General features: G+C 38.4%; 1 protein-coding gene and 1 pseudogene across 6 annotated transcripts; one reads left to right on the forward strand and one right to left on the reverse strand.

Moving 5' to 3' along the window:
• Positions 1–2,514: 2,514 nt before the first annotated feature.
• Positions 2,515–10,127, forward strand: LOC306874243 (transmembrane protein 132C-like; annotated as a pseudogene). The gene is made up of 11 exons: positions 2,515–2,596; positions 2,914–3,128; positions 3,220–3,429; positions 4,009–4,505; positions 4,597–4,749; positions 5,912–6,107; positions 6,991–7,134; positions 7,212–7,413; positions 8,232–8,458; positions 8,951–9,142; positions 9,230–10,127. The product of its transcript is annotated as a transmembrane protein 132C-like (transcript).
• Positions 10,128–11,638: 1,511 nt separating this feature from the next.
• Positions 11,639–16,988, reverse strand: LOC306874241 (uncharacterized protein). 5 transcript variants are annotated; one of them, XM_079424141.1, is made up of 9 exons: positions 16,546–16,937; positions 16,331–16,425; positions 16,045–16,144; positions 15,834–15,937; positions 14,096–14,201; positions 13,313–13,392; positions 13,064–13,157; positions 12,408–12,895; positions 11,645–12,377 (listed from the first exon to the last, which is right to left on the reverse strand). In XM_079424141.1, exons 1-9 carry the CDS (start codon positions 16,829–16,831, stop codon positions 11,994–11,996), a joined length of 1,737 nt encoding a protein of 578 aa, XP_079280267.1. In that variant the 5' UTR covers positions 16,832–16,937; the 3' UTR covers positions 11,645–11,993. The 5 variants fall into 5 exon arrangements, with proteins under 5 accessions (XP_079280270.1, XP_079280268.1, XP_079280269.1 ...); XM_079424144.1 differs by having other exon boundaries at positions 11,639–12,895; positions 13,313–13,389; positions 14,096–14,198; positions 16,546–16,988; XM_079424142.1 differs by having other exon boundaries at positions 11,639–12,895; positions 14,096–14,198; positions 16,546–16,971.
• Between the last annotated feature and the right edge of the window lie 205 nt (positions 16,989–17,193).

The raw sequence follows: 17,193 nt of genomic DNA on the forward strand, positions 1-17,193 counted from the left end.
GTCTCTCCTCATATTTGAGAACAAATATACAGCCGAGAGAAAAAACGCAACAGCGGGTTTCGGGGGAGAATGTGTGTTGTGTGTGTGGTGGGTGGATAAGTGTCGTCTCCTCCTCATCCTCAGGTCAGATTGAAGGATTAAATCTGTAGTTTAAATGAGGTTCCAGCAGAGAACAATGACAGATGACAACAGATTACATGCACAGATTAATCAGAGAGACCACACTGGATACAATATCTAATGCATCTATCCGTCATTTCTCACAAAACACTTGTGACACTGACATCAAACCTACTTGTTACCTGCATACAGTCTGTTTTCATGTAAATCTTTTGCATTTAAATTATTCATACCAGCTTTTGCTTTATAATGTTAACAGTTCAATCAATTGTACAAAAAGTGAATTATAAAAGCCCCCCCAACCAAATAAAAATAAATAAAAAAATGTAATTGATGCCCTTGTGAATACATATTTTTGTCCATATCTATTTGAGCAAATGAATTGAGTTAATGCTTATAAAGTGAAAAGTTTGAAAATTCAGCAGATTTGTTTCCTTTTTCAAGATATGACTAAGAGAGAAGTCATGAGAACGATAATAAATGGGGATAACGGTATGTGAAAGAGTTCATATAATATATTTAGATTTTATGTCTTTAGATATTCTCAGTGGTCAAGAAAGCAGAGAAAGATTAGATGGAAAAAGAAACAGTGGTGTGATTCAATACTTTTATTTTCAGATGCATAATGCCCTCATTCTTGCTAATAGGATTTTGCATTTAATGCCGGCGTCTGCAGCATTTCTTCCTCATGTACTACTAATCATTAAGCTGCTGAAATTAAACATTAAAAGCATTGAGATCCCATTACTTTAATGTATGTGCAGAAACTCGCCCATTTGTGACAGCATAAATTCTGCATGTTTTATTATAGTAAACAGAAGTGTAGATAACTCAGAGAGAGAGAGAGCGAGATTAAGATGAGATAGGAAGTGGGTTTCAAGATTTACCAGGAGTTTCTTGGAAGGATGTCAACTATCTTTGGCTAGACAGAATATCCGAGAAATAAAGAGAGAAAAAAGGGGGAGGGGGAGATCTGAGGGAAAGAGGAAGAGAGAGGATTATTTACCATTTTAAATGAATAAATCTGTATTGTGTGAATCCAGATCAGCCAAAGAGGCACAGAGAGAGTGACAGACCGAAACAGTGCAGAGCTACAAATGACAAAAAAAAAGAGAGAGAGAAACAACACACGAAAATAAGGAAAGGAGGATTTTAAAATCATTTGGATACTTCTGAAATATCTTAAGTATGTTAGATTTACAAAAACTTCTAAAGCATAGAAACAAGTATCCTGACAGAAAATGGATTGATGAAACGCACACATTGGGCTGAGCATGTTTGTGAGAGAAGAGTGATATGTTACTTTCAGTTTTGCAAATCTGAAAACCTGAAAGGACCGTTGAGGCAAGTACAAACTTTTTGGAAATGTTATAGTGTATTATTATATATTTTTAACTTATTTTATGTGAAATTATATTAACATGTCACTTTTTGTAATTTAAAAATTGGAGTATTTGAAATTAGTGTTTTTTTTATGTGCATTGTATTTGTAATGGATACTATTAAAAGGAATAGTTCACCCAAAAATGAAAGTTTGCTGGAACTTTAACCTCCTTCAGCTCATTCAAGATGTAGATTACTATCTTCATTGCAACAGATTTGGAGAAATTTAGCAATACACTTCCTTACCAATCTCTTCAGCGAATGGGTGCCATCAGAATGAGAGTTAAAAATGCAAATAAATACATTACAATAATTCACAAATATAATCCGCAACACCAGTCTGTCAATTAATGTCTTGTGAAGAAAAAAGCTGTGTGTTTGTAAGAAAAAAATCCATCAAGATGTTTTTAACTTCAAACTGTTGCATCCAGCTAAATGAATCCTTAATCTGTTACGTTGCTTTCTCCGGTGAAAACGTCACCTCATCTGAATCAGGAGAGAAATATCCACAGATCAAGGTCTATTCTCGAGTGAAAACAGTTCTAAATAAATTTGTCATCGGATTTTGATGTGAGAGTAGAACAGGGGATGGACTTTTCCACCGGAGGAAGCATTACTATGGATTAAAGACTTATGGATTTTGGCCAAAAGCGATGGTTAAAAGTTAAAATGCCTTGATGATGGATTTGTTTCTTGCAAACACACAGCTTTTCACTTCACAAGGCATCCACTGATGGACTGGAGTCATGTGGATTACTTGTGAATTATTGACATGTTTTTTCAGCAGTTTGAACTCATTCTGACAGCACCCATTCACTGCAGAGGATCATTTCTCTAAATCTGTTCTGATGAAGAAACTCATCTACATCTTGGATGGCCTGCAGGGTGAGTACATTTTCAACAATTTTTCATTTTTGGGTGAGCTATTCCTTTAATAGATTTGTTTTAATAGATAAATGCAATAACAACAAAATTTATATTGACTAGAAGAATTTATTGTTGCAGGGTGCTATGGATGTGCTAAGTCTTTCTGGACTCAAATGGAAGTCTTCTACTATGAGACTGGTAACCATTCACTTATTAATAATCCTCTGTAAGTATGACTTTTTTATACTCTCCCCAAAACACTGCATAAACACTTGAAAATGAAGGTTCTTTTTTGGCATCTATGGTTCCACGAAGAACCTATAACATCCATAGAATCTTGCACGGCAATTTTCTTTTTTAAATTCTTGTGAAGTTTCTCAGACCAAGTTTGAATTGATTTAAATTGATTTTTTTTTTCTTTTGCATCTTGTAAATCCAATTTTTATATTACTGTTAATATGAGAGATCAGTGCTTAAATGATAAAGCAATTGTTACTAATCCCACAAACTAATAGCTCAACTCTCCATTTTCTCCATCAAAAGCCCATTGTCAGACACCTCCTTCCCCATCACTTCCAGTCCGGGTCACTGTTCCCTCCCCATGGCAGTCTCTCCCCCTCTCTCAGGCTGATCTGGGCCTTCTCTTCACCAACTCCAGCCCCTTCACCTCCACCCAGTCACTGTTGCTCATGCCTCCATCTGGAACAGCCTCCAAACCTCTTCTCCGAGCTACATTTGGTTCCTACACCATCACACAGGTACTGCAGTCTCGATTACAGTTAATGACTTTTATCTCAACTTAAAAGATAAAGTTACTTATTCTGTTCTACCACTTCTTTTCTTCTCAAGGTGATGTCTGAACCCATTCCTCCCCTGACTCCATCTCTCACTGCATCACTGCTTTCTAAAACCATTGTGAAAGAGAAGGAGGTTGACAGAGGAGAGCGGTTTAAGGTGCGAGTGCTGTTTCACATGAGGGGTGATGCTAACAGAGGAACCTGTGTTACTCTCCATGCTTTCAAACAGACAGAAGAACAGAAAGCTTCCTGCATCACTCAGGTATTGTTGGTTGAAGATGCTATATATATATGGCTCAGGACAGCATATATAAATTTTTTTAAACAATATTAAAATGACTGAAAAATGAAAATATATGTATAAAAAAACTAAACTAAAACTTACTGAAAAAAGAAAAAAATTATATATTAAATATATATGTAAAATGTGTATGTATATATATATATATATATACATACATTTATTATACACTCAATAGTTTTGTTTTTGAAAGAAGTTCCTTATGCTAAAAACAGTAATATTGTGAATTTTAATATATTTAAAATGCAATTTGAAATGTATTTTAAAAATCAGCATATTAGAATGATATCAGAAGAACACTGAAGACATAATCTGAAGAGTAATCGCTACTCAAAATTTACCCTTGCCATCATAGAAATAAATTACATTTTAAAATATATAAAAATAATAAACAGTTTTTCAAATTTGCATAAATATTTCACAGTATTACCATTTTTAATTTTGATCAAATTATTAAAAATTTTGACCGGTATATATTTTGCAGATTTATTTATTTAGCCATATGACAATCCCCTTTTGTTTTCTTCCATTTCTCCTCAGCCACCTTTTGGGTTGTGTGTGGTCACTCTGACACTTTCAAATGACTGGTTTGAGCCTATTCAGAACATCAAGGCAAACCTGGACCAGATTTTCAGGCAACGTCACTTGAGCAGAAACCGTTCTCGTTCTCGTAACCGTGGGAGAAGGCATCTGTATGTGCCAGGAGGACTCAGGGGCCAGTCTGATCAAATTCAGCTCTACTACTCTTCCTTTGGTATTGAGTCCAATCCTAAAGGCGGACCCCCTCTGTGTGTGGAGGAAGTATTGCAGCAGTCGGAGAGGAAGTTGTAATACATTGGTCCTGTGGGACTTGAAGATGAACAGATCAACAAGACCGAGCAGAGCTCTACATGTTTAGACAGACAAGTGGAAGAGAAACGTTGGTTGGATTCCAGTGTGCTGATTGTCTACAGCAAAGGGCCTGTAAGAGCTGGGCAACCAGTCAGAGTGTCAGTAAACCTGAGGGCAAATTTTAGTGTGGAGTCACTGACCATTAGGTAACATTAATATTATTACATAAAACTGCTCAGCACATTTTATGCTACAATGTGTTGCATATTTCTGTTCATATTTTTTCTTTTTTTGCAGACTGAAAGTGAAAAAAGGGTTGTTGTCTCTAAAGGTCCACCCAGTCATAAACTCCGACCTGTGGATGGTTAATGTAGAAAGGACAACGGGTTCAAAACATGATGTTATTTCCATAAATAGCCACAGCACTGGCACTCTTCCAGACAGCACAGGGTAATCAATCAATCAATCAATCAATCTGTTTGTTTGTTTGTTTGTTTGTTCATTCAGAGCTGCAGATATAGCGCCAAAGATAAAAAACAAAACATGCCCACCTAAGATATCTGGCAGCCTATCATTTTATAGCTGGCAAGATCTGGGCCAAACATTTATATAAAAATATTTAAATAAATAGTTCAGTCATGAAACACAGCTCTCTATTTAGTTCAGTGTTCCCAGCCAATTGGATTCACATGCTCATATAACCAGGACGTATTCAATGAATGCCATGTCTGTGCACTATGCATGTCCTCATATCAGCCAACTGCCTCCCCAGCACCACCTGCCTACATCTGCTACGGGAAATCTTTCTCTCTCTAGTAGCAGCAGCATGCTTTCTTTTTTTATGATCTGAGCATTTAGCAGAAGCAAGTCTACTTGCTCAGCAGCAGCAGCAGCAACGTGACAGATCTAGATCTCTATTTCATAGGTGTGGTCTACCAAGACCACACCTATGCACATTCAATTTACATTAATAAAGATTTTACAATCTATCCCGATAGTTGTCACGACTGAATTACACTTGTGCTTTAGTTTAGCTTTTTAGTCAACACACCAAAGAAAGTGTACTTGTTTAAAGCATGACAAAATATACATCACAAACCCAAGGGCTGCTAACTCTCACACATTCAGAGTCATGCAGTTGAGACACACATCCTTTTTCTTACGCAGCATTGCGAAGCAAAGAGGACACTGACAAAGATCCAACAGAGAAGACAGAGCAGGCAGCACAGTGCAGCAGCAAGTTATTCAAACCAATCGGATCTGTAATTTATTGTAATGTATACTTATGCATGCTGAGTCTCTCACTCATCTTGTACCATGTGACTACAAGCAGGCAGGTCAGTGAATTACTTTTATGGTTACACGCTACATGTTTCTGACGTGTTTAGGTTAGTAACTAATATGCTGTGCAGCCTACCTGGAAATAGGTTAGCATTAGCATTTTTTTTTTTTTTGAAGCACTGCAGCAGTTATTTTACAGTTTTTCACTGTAGTTTTTTCCAATGTGGGCGACTTCAAGCTGAATTTGGCAGCCCTGCTGAAAGCTAGTTGAAACAATAATCTGACATCCATTGTTTCTTTTTTTGTCTTTGTCACTTTCCTTGTGTTACAGCACTTCTGCGCTAAGCCAGGTCTCCTGTCTGTCATTTGAGGCTTTACACAGAAACTTTGGCATAGCGATGACTGTCACTGCTAGCTGGTGGGTGGAGTACTCAGCACGCAAGTTTGCAGTGTCACCACACGGCACAGCGACAACCTTTTTCTCCTTTACTGACAGAGAAGTGGTGGGCATTGCCCCCATCACAGAGGTAAAGATAATTGCTAATTTTCATATGCATCCAAGTGATCATAAGGATCACTACCAGAATGAGAAGTCCCAATGCCTTTAGTTACTAAATATTATTTTCATTCTATTCTATTCGTTCTATTCATTTTCTCCATTGTATCAACTTGTCTGAGTCTTGTCTGTTTAGCATTTACAAAATTTAAGATGATAATTTTTTACCATCTTCCTGCAAACTACTCAAAGGAATACCTTACCCAAAAATGAAAAATGAAAATTTACAGAATATTTACTTTTACCCTCTGGTCACCCAAGATGTAGATGAGTTTGTTTCTTCATCAGAACAGATTTGGAGAAATTTAGCATTGCATCATTTGCTCACCAATTGATCCTCTGCAGTGAATGGGATGAAAACATTGCAATAATTACAAGTAATTTATACAATTCCAGATTATAAATTAACGTCCAGTGAGGTGAAAACCTCACTTGTAATAAACAAATCTGTTATTAAGACATTTTTAACTTCAAACTGTTGCTTAAAGTTAAAATGCCGTAATGATGGATGTTTCTTACAACCACACAGTTTATCACTTCATAAGACATTGATTGATGGATCGGAGTTGTGTGGATTACTCATGGATTATTGTGATGTTTTTATCAACTGTTTGGACTCTCATTCTGACGGCACCCATTCACTGCAGAGGATTCAATCGTAGGTAAGTGATGTAATGCTGAATTTCTTCAAATCTACTCCAATAAACAAACAAATTTACAGCTTGGATGGCCTAAGGGTCAGTAAATTAAAATTTTTTGGTGAACTATTCCTTAAATGTTAAATGTTTGAAGCAATATGTATAAAGAACTAGAAAACATGGAGTTTACAGAGGTCCTATTCTTTTCATTGGCAGAGCAACACAATTATCAACACAGCTATCTTGACGAGCCAACCTGTGTCACTTCCTGTCATTGTCTTAGCGATGGGCCTTGATGGCAAAGTATCAGATGTGACTACAGCGGTGAAGTGTCATTCAGCCAATGAAGATATCGTCAAGGTAAAGATTTTGGAGAAGGTCTGCTCTAATGCATGAAATATATCAACTCATCTGACAGCTCTTTTCTTGTCTGGCAGGTGTCTCATGATTGCTCTGTACTTTTTGTGGATGGGAGTGAATCAGGAAGGGGCAGCATCTGTGTGGAGCTGGAGTTTTCTTTGGGAATGCACAGTGGCTCTTTGTGCATGGCTGTGTGGGGTCCTGTAGTTCCAATGCGTGTGTTTCTCTCCGACTCTGTCCTGAGTCCCATAAAGGCTGGAGCTACTTCAGTGAGAGCGGGTATGCAATATTTGGTTAAACTTAACAATAAGGTCCCATAAGTTTATGCTAGTTAATGCATTGCCCTTGTGAAAAAGAAGCATAGATTTAAGAGTGCTTATTAGGGAAATAACATACTTTAAGTGAATGTAATGTTTTGGTCACTTAACTGCATGTTATCTGAAATTAAATAAAAATGCATTATAGTTAAGTACTTTCTTTGAACTTATGCTTTTTTACCCACTTAAGTAGGACTTAAGTACATATTTATATCTAATTTCATAATTACTTTTCTTTCGTCTTTCGCATATGGTTAAAATACTGACAAATGTACTAACAAGCATATGATAAATGCAATTTCTATTAAAACTTGTATCTCATGTATTTAAATATATTTGTAATAACACATTTGCAATAATTTATTTTAAATTTAGTACATTTAAAAATACTAACTTTAAATAAACTTTCAAAGCCATGACAGTATACTATCTTTGATTCCTTTTAAGATTTTAAGTCCACTACAAGTTTACATTAAATACAGTTAAGTACATTTCTTTTTAACAAGGGTTAACTTTGACTAACAATGAAAAAAAAATTGTTACAGCTTTTATTAATCTTTGTTTTATTAGCTATAATTAACTAAAAATTCAACTGTTTGTGTTGGCTCAGGTCCATTACATAGCTAAACAGATAAAAAAAAAATATTTTAATAATTAATTATTACTGAGTTTAATAAATTTACCAAATTAAACCTTATTATAAAGTATTCTTCTGGAGACTGTCCAATAGCATAAGGTAATGGCATCGATCATAATGAAATCACAATCTCTCTTTCTTAGGTGTGAACCAGTTTATCAGAGGTCCACCATACAGATTTTGGCACAGTTCAGTGCCCAATCAGGAGCTCAAGGCCAACCAACCAACCTACATGCTTGGATCACCGGATTGGTTTGTGGATGTGACTGAACTTGTCCGAGACTGGCTGAGGATAGAAAACCCATATATTGCAGCTCTTGATAAACAAAAACATTTAATTGGCTTGAAGCCTGGAATTACATCATTATATGCTGGTATCTGAATTAAATACACCTAAAGGGTTAGTTCACCAAAAAAAAAAAAATTAGTAATTTTGTAAATTTTTTCAATTTAAGTAATATTTAATCAAGTAGTAATTTTTGTCAATTTAAATCCGTTTTCTGAGAAAACTCAAAAGGAGTTATTTTTAAAAATGTCTCAATTTTGCCATACAATGATGATACAGTGCATTTTGGCTCAAGATATTTTGAAGGTCTGAAAAATCAAAGTTAGTGGGATCCAAAGCAACATTGGACCCAGGTAAAAGGGGTACAATGTTGTTTTGGATCCCACTAACTTTCATTGTTCAGTCCTTCAAAATATCTTCTTTGGTGTTCAATAGAAGAAATAAGGTCCTACAGGACACAAAGGAAGGCGATAAAATAATGACAAGATTTTCATTGGTGAACTATTCCTTTAAATGTAGGTATGTCTTGGTTCCTTCTCCCCTACTGCTTCACATATCTCACATATGTTTTTCAAGGTGATATCAAGTCAGTGGGATGGAGTGCTTGGAAGAGCTAATGTCATTGTATCCTCTGAACCAGTCACTCCTGGTGACCTCTCCGTTCAGTTGGTGGGAGGGCTTGGCCTGTCCATTAATTCCAGCCCATCTCATCCATCTATTGTCACAGCAACAGTGAATGCTCACAACACACTGTACAACCACGGGCAAGTAAGTAAACCGAGTACTAACATTTTAACTCTACTGTTTCTAGCAGCCTTTGTTCTAGTCCTTATTCTCTCCACTCTTCTTTATTAGGAAGCATCCATCAGTGTTTGGATCCAGTTTGATGATGACTCCACTATACCTGTAAATGCCTTTAGTGGGATTCCATTTACACTCCGGCTCTCCTCTTTGGCTGAGTCCGTGGTTGCTGTGACACCTGCTCCATCCCAGCGCATTTTGGCACAAGGTGATGGCGGTGGGCCTCTTGTGAAAGCCGAGCTTCTGGTTTCCACCTGTGAACCAACATTTAACCACGTTGAACCAGAAGTGATCCAAAAAGGAGGTGAAGCAAAAAGATTGGCTAAAGGCTCTGGCTGGATAAGGGTGAATCTGAACATGGACTTTTGGCCGATGGGGAGTGAGGAAACCAACTTTGAGATGCATGATGTGACTGATTTGTTTGTCGACTCCAGCAAGGATCTATATGATAACTTTGAAAATCAAGAAATGACGGTAAATTCCACAAGTGACTATGATGTTGGTAATGATGTGTTCAGAAGAAATGACTTGGAGCAGGCGGTTTTGATTCCCAACCATGAAGAAAGTGCCGTGTATTTATCCCCTGGAGTGGAAAAAGAAAGGAAAGAAGTTAAAACTGCTGATAGACAAGTAGAGATTGGCATTGGAGCTGTCCTTTCTCTTCTCTGTCTCTCTTCTCTCCTTTTCCTGGTCAACTGCCTGCCATGTCTACTGAGAGAACAGAGGAACAGAGAAAGACGAGAGGGCAATGTAAAAGACACCGTGGAGAAAGATGAGGAAACTGTAGAAGAGCAAGAAGAGGGAAAACAGTGTAGTGAAGTGGAAACAGGAAAGGACAGAGGGGAAAGGAAATGACTTTTTGACTTTCAGATTACCACACATTGCATATTACCTTGTGTATATCCTGGAAAAAGTCAATAAGTCTTTATTTGCCCTTTACAGTTATATAATTATAGTACTGGCCATCAATCTGAGTTTTTTGGGTGAGATGTAGTATTATGGTAATGTAAATGAGGTATTTTTTGTTACAGTTTTTTTCTTTCTTTTAAAGTCATCTGTACAGGAAAGGCAATATGCTCATAATAATGCATAAGAGAATAAATACCACACAATATTAATCTAACAAACTTTTTTATGATCTGAAATGATAACTTAAAGTCACGCATACTTGAAGGGTTTTAGACTTTTTTTTACACCACTCAAAAAGGTGAAAAAGATTCAAATGTTCATGTTCTTTTCCTAAAAGGGGCTGGCGGTGTTCAGTCATACAGACAAAACTTCTTGGACTTTATTACAATAACAAAAACTGATGTGATTCTAATTCATTCCGATTAACGTCGCCATGGTAAATTAAATAAAGTTCATTCAGTTTCAACTAAGTTAGAACGTCTTTAGACCATCTTACCACTTGTTTTTGCAAATACAATCAGAAAACCACAATTACAATCAAACCGAATAACTGTATAACTTAGTCTTGTATTAATAGTCTTGTATTTCTGCGAGCAGTTACTTCTCGTCTGCATCGCTCCCTGGTGGTCTAGTGGTTAGGATTCGGCGCTCTCACCGCCGCGGCCCGGGTTCGATTCCCGGTCAGGGAATGACTGTTTTTCCCCTTTAACAAGGTCATTCGACATAAGAAGTCCCATTTGTAAGTAAAAAAGTATTTGGCTGCTTGGTATGTAAAAGAAACCTTTAACATACATTCTATCTTATAAATGGACCGATAAAATCTCAAAAAGCCAACAAAACTAACCAAAGAGTAAAATACTTTAAACACGTAATAGGTTCAAACAGGAAGCCACAGGCTAAACTTCAGAATAAAACACAAATGGTCTTCTGGCAACAGCAGAGTGGCGCAGCGGAAGCGTGCTGGGCCCATAACCCAGAGGTCGATGGATCGAAACCATCCTCTGCTAAGCATGGGTTTTCTTTTCAAAAGGATCTTATTTCGTTCCCTTTTTTCAGACAATAACCAATTTTTAATTCTGAGATTTACATTTTACAGTTTTATTTCAAATCTAGGAATATCATACGAATCTCTATTGCCTAAATGATGTATGAATTGTAAAGGTTTCAAAAGAGCTTTACAGGAGCAGCTACAATAATAATAATAAAAATAAATACACAATTGCAATGAACTATATAGCTCGTAGATCTACAAGCAGCCATCTACAAGCTAACATAGCTAATCTCAACAGTTTCCACAATGAGCAGTCAGTTGGAGATCTGGAAAGCACCAGATCAACTTTTGGAGTTTAGGTTGTGTTGGCAGAACTGTTCTCTGGACAAAACATAAAGGTGCTATAAAACAACTGCGCCCAACGTGGGGCTCGAACCCACGACCCTGAGATTAAGAGTCTCATGCTCTACCGACTGAGCTAGCCGGGCAGATACATCACTCCCATTAGCCAAAATATTCCAAACAAAGAACGAAGTACAACACACTGAAACATTACACTTTTTAAAAATGTTTAAATGCCTTTAATACTTCGAGCACTTAAAAACAGCAGACTTTTGTACCGCCAAATCCGTTAATACCGTGTGGATAAGGTAAAACACTTACGTTCATCAGTGCTAGTGCACCATCTGCTGCTCACTTTTAATATTACAATTCATGGACAGTCAAGTTTAACCGCTGCTAACATCTACAGACCTTAATCTTCCTATTAATGTTTCCATTTATATTTCATAAGCCTCTTTTCTTTCTTGTGTAAATTATACCATGAGTATCATAATGATTCCTTTGACATTCTGAAGACCACTGAGTTCATAAGAAGGCATGAGTTGGAAGCGCTGCATTGTCATCAGATATATTATATCAGACTCCTCCACAGGAGGCCGACTGCTGATGTGTCTTGAGGTTGCAGATCCAGGCGAATCGTTTCCCACAGCGGGGACAGACGAAGGGTTTCTCTCCTGTGTGAACTCTTTGGTGTTTCTTGAGGTTGCCTGCCTCTGTGAAAAGCTTCCCACACGTGTCACACTTGAAGGGCCTCTCGCCTGTATGCACTCGCTGGTGGGCCACAATGTTGGACAACCCTGGGAATGCCTTTCCACAGTACTTACAAACATAGCTTTTCCACCTACCTTTCTCCGTGTGCTTTGGTAGCTGCAGCACGGCAAGAGAAGCCCCAGGCTGAGTTAAGTTAGACATAATTTGGGGAATCACAGTTAAATATGAAGGGTTTGTTCTGCTTGCAGTCTCTGTCTGAATTACTTCAGGTCTACTGACGTGGCCTGATGCTTCAATTTGGCTTTGCCTCAAAATGGCAGTTTGATTCCACCTTTCCTCTTCTCTGATAGACTCCTCTGCTACATTTCTAACAGCACGTGTTCGGGTTGATGACGCTCCATCCCGTCCACCTTTGGAGCTTCTAATAGATGATACAGTCTCTGACTGAACCAGCATACAGTCTTGATCCTGATCAGACTCTGTATATGAGCAGGATGGATGTGTGGGCCAGTGCGTAAAGCTGGTTTTAGGTTCTGCAGGTCTGTCATACAACAAGCAGTCCGTTCCTGACATTTCAGTGGCTGTCTTTTCTCTGCTGAGCAGAGGCTGGTTTGTGGGTGAAGTTCTGCTTTTCACCATTCCCTTGTGTAAGTGTCCTGAGCCTGTGAGAGCTGCAGTTTCTCCTGTTGTTAGACCCTTGCTAGGTCGAACAGCAAACCTGTGGTACTGGTGCTGTTGAGAACTACTTGGACTGGACTCAACAATACCTGGATGTGAATACGTTCAGATACTGTAAGAGTACTTTTAATCTGCAAATAGCTCTAAATTTAAGATGACATTCAAATCTGTTTAGTAAGGTGGTAGTATGTAGTGTTCATATCTGTATATATGTGTTGAAAAGTTAACCTTCATCTGTTTACTTTTCATTTCCTCACCTTGTATCTGCAGTCCAGTAGAGGGAGAAATATTGGTTCTCTGACCCCTATCCAGTCCATTTTCACTCAAATGGGAAAATTCCACCTCTGTAGGCTGGAAACAAAATAAAACTACATTCATGTTTTTTGTTGTTTTAATCCTAAAGTGGCTTACGTTTACTTTGCAGCGGTGATGTGTCACTTTCCTCTTGGCACTCTTTAGCTCTGTCCTAGTTTTTTGCATCTTAAGAGAACAGAAAATCAACAAACCTTCTCTGCACCAGGTGCAACTGTGCTTTTGGCTGGTGAGGTAGAAAGTCTTCTGCTACAATTTTCTGTATTTGACTCTGCTGAGAAATGAGAACCAATGGTCATTTTTTGGATACTAGATTCCAGGCCAAAGTATGTAAATAACTAGTTCGGTCATGAAACTCTAATGCGCCGGTGACTGGCTTCAGCAGCCTCTTTTTTTCCCCTATCTAGGTTAGTATTTAGTACCGGTCCTACCAGTAGGGCTGTGCAATTAATCAAATTCGATTATCATGCACATCTCGTCAGTAAAGCCGGTTTCGTGATTAGTAGTAAATCGCCATCACCTGCTTTCAGATGGAGCGGCATTTACTACACAGAGCCGTAGTGCACTGACAAGCTAGGCAATATTGCGTTCATAATCAAAGGCGATTCATCTGCGATTATGAACGCAATATTGCCTAGTTTGTCAGTGAACTACGGCTCTGTGTAGTAAAAGCCGCTCCACCTGAAAGCAGGTGATGGCGATTTACTACTAATCACGAAACCAGCTTTACAGCCCTACCAACCAGACTGTGTGCTCGTCTTAACCCTCCTCCACCCCAGCACCGCCTTCTAGATCTGCCACATGTTTTTTTTATTGCAGCAGCAATTCAATGCCACAGTGTCTTATTGAGCAAGCCTTTATACTTGCTCTGTTGTAGCGGCAAATTCTTATTATAACATAATCATATATCATAATATTCTACAAATGACTTGAGCATCAAATAGAGGACTGCTTTTTTTGGCCCTCTACTCACTCACCATCTTGCTCAACTATGGCTTGTGTCTGGCTTCTTTCCCACTGGTCGTTCAGATCGTCCTTTATCAATATTGTTTCTGGCTCTCCATCTTCCACCTGTCTTTGCTGCTGAAACCACGAAACAAGGTTTGTGTTACAAAATGGCCCTGGCTGACACACAAACATCTAAGTAATTTACTGAAGCTTTCCCTGTGTAAATAAACTAGGAAATTCTGGTGTATGATGAATTGTGTTCAGTGGATTGTAAGGGTGTCATAATGTTCCTAATAACTGAAGTTTGACAGTACAAAGAGCTGTGGATGTTGAATTTTTTTTTTTTAAGAAAATTGGGTAAGTATTTATGCTACTGTTGAACAACCGGAGTATGATTTATTAGTATTTATCAATGGCTGTGTTTCCTTCAGAGCAGTATGTGTATCTAATCATTCATCACAATGTAATGGTTTTTTCAAATGGAAAATCTGAAATTATGTTATTGCATAGTGCTGACTACATTCTGGTTATTAGTTAAATATGTTTGCACTGTTCTGATATTGTTAAGTAAATTTTACACTTGTGGTTGCAAAGGCAGTGACCAACAGATGCTTCCATAAGGTTTTACTTCCTCCAACTACCTGCCTTCAGGGTCAGTGTTCTTCAAAAAACAAACACAAAATGAGTACAGAAATGTTTATTTAAAAATGTTCAACACTTATTATACCAATAACTGCATTTCGACTAAGATGCTTCACCTTTTTCTACAGTACACCACAGGACAGAGATTTACTCTGAATTTGCTATTTATATAAAAAAACACTTTGACTCACATTCCTATTAATCAAAAACAATGTAAATCATGTAAAGTCTTATCCAGAAGAGATATGATGGTGGCATACTACACACTCATTAGCAGTAATCTAGTGATCATTTATTGACTCCTCCTAGAGAAAGCATTTCTTCTGCAGCTAACACATCAGGATGGTACTTCTGTTGGTGGTTTCTGAGGTTTCGTATCCAGGCAAATGTCTGTCCACACTGGGTACAACTATACGGTCGTTCTCCTGTATGGACTTTCTGGTGTTTTCGCAGGTTTCCCGCCTCTGCAAAGAACTTCCCACAGGTGTTACACTTGAATGGCTTCTCACCCGTGTGAATCCTCTGGTGGATGACCACCTTTTTGGGGCGGTTGAAAACTTTGCCACAATATGTGCAGGCAAAAAGTTTTTCACGAGCAACTCTGTCATTTCTAGTCTGACCAACTCTTTGTTGGTTAAATATGACATCTCTGACATGGTGGTAGCTGTCCATGCCGTGTATCTTTGAAGATGTTGATGCCACTGCTGCAAAGTCATTTGTCACCAGAGGCGGATTGGAAGAAGGCAAGAGGATCCTGCTATCCTGACGTTCCTCCCTCCTGTATTGGGGATAAACACGTGGAGCCTGGCTTTTCCCACATGCTACTTTGCTAGCCCACACAGAAATCTCTTCCCCCTCCTCTGCAGGGTCGACTTCTATGACCTCTGAACGGCGCAAAGGGTCTGTGCACTGGCTCTCAGCTGATATTGCATTGTTCACGTACGTGCAAGATCGCAGCCGCAAGTCTGCATTGTCACTCCCTTGCATAAAATAATCCCTCATAGGACTGGATTTTCCATTCAAATCAAACTTTCCTTGAGCATGTAATTTTACGGGCTCTTGGGATATCCCCTTAACCCTCTCAAACTCTGGCTCAGATTTAAGCGCAGTGTCAGATCCACTGACCTCCAAAGTCGGCTGCTGCATCCCAGAGACCTGATCATCATCTTTCACCATCTGAACATCACCAAAACCTGCCTCTCCAGTCTGTGATGGCATCTCTTTTACTCCTGAAAGAAGAGAAACCGTGTTAAGACAAGCTTTAAAAAGAGTATTGTTAGTTACCCATCCTCTGGTCATTTTAAAATAGGTGGCTTATGTTCTTCTGTCCACTCACCACCATCTCTGATGAACAGTCTCTGCTGTGTTTGGTCCTCCTCAAACATCTCATCCTTTATCAGCACTGTGTCCGCTTCTGATAATTCTGCATCTCCTGTCTTTAATGAAAGGAAATGTTTCACAAATCTCTATATATTATACAGATATGCATGTTTGCTATACATATACATGTATGTTATACTATACATCTGCTGTAACCTTTGAGCTCATTATTACAAATGTCACAATGAAAAGTGGATAAATCAGTTATTGTGGTTATCATAAAGAGATAACGGCTTTCCTACCATATTGTTAGTTTCATTTTCCTCTTGCTGAGCAGCTGAGTCTGTTCCTCCACCTCTCCACAGTCCCGAGTTAAACTGAGCTCCATACAGCACGTCTGGATGTGTGAAACAACACAAAACAGAGTACTTTCACTACATTAGACTTATTATTTATTAGGTGTGACAGAAACACTGGCGGTAGAATATTTCATACAAGGTTTCATGATCACACACACCGTTAGTTTGGTTCCTGTATTTGTCAGACAAAGCGGCGCTCACTTGAACCCGGTTGGTGCGATTCAGTGAACTAATCCTCCTCTCTGCAAACCCTCGAGCCATCTTTAGCTCCAGGATGTGAAGTTTTCTCTTCAGCGCTTTGTTTTCACGCTGACATTGGGTCATCTGTAAGGTTATAACCGCGTAGTCGTCGTCTACGAGTTTGCATATCTCAGCCACCGCTGCATTTGCCAGCACCTCCATAATGGAAGCTAACTGAGTCTGAAAAGCGATGCGATTTGACATGGTTGACGTTTCAATGGACGTTCAGTGATTTGGGAGCTGGATGAAAGTGATACAGAATTCAAAAATTTAAAGACACATCTTCAAAACGTCGTGGGAATAACACTCGGGTTTGACATCGCTCAGCACTTCCGGTCAGTAGTAGTGACGAAAAAACCATAAAGACTCTTACACAGTGCACACCAATTTAGTGTCGACACTGTTCAATAATACATTTACTAAATTAATGAAACTATGAATGTTGTTTTGGCCACTCTGTTAGTTATAGTTTGGTTAATTTAGGCTAAACCGTTTGTCTATGGCTTTTTGAATATTCACCCCAAATGAAAATCGTGTTTATTAACTCATATGGTTTCAAATCTGAC

The sequence above is a fragment of the Barbus barbus genome (assembly GCF_936440315.1).
Source record: "Barbus barbus genome assembly, chromosome: 8".
NCBI lineage: Eukaryota > Metazoa > Chordata > Actinopteri > Cypriniformes > Cyprinidae > Barbus > Barbus barbus.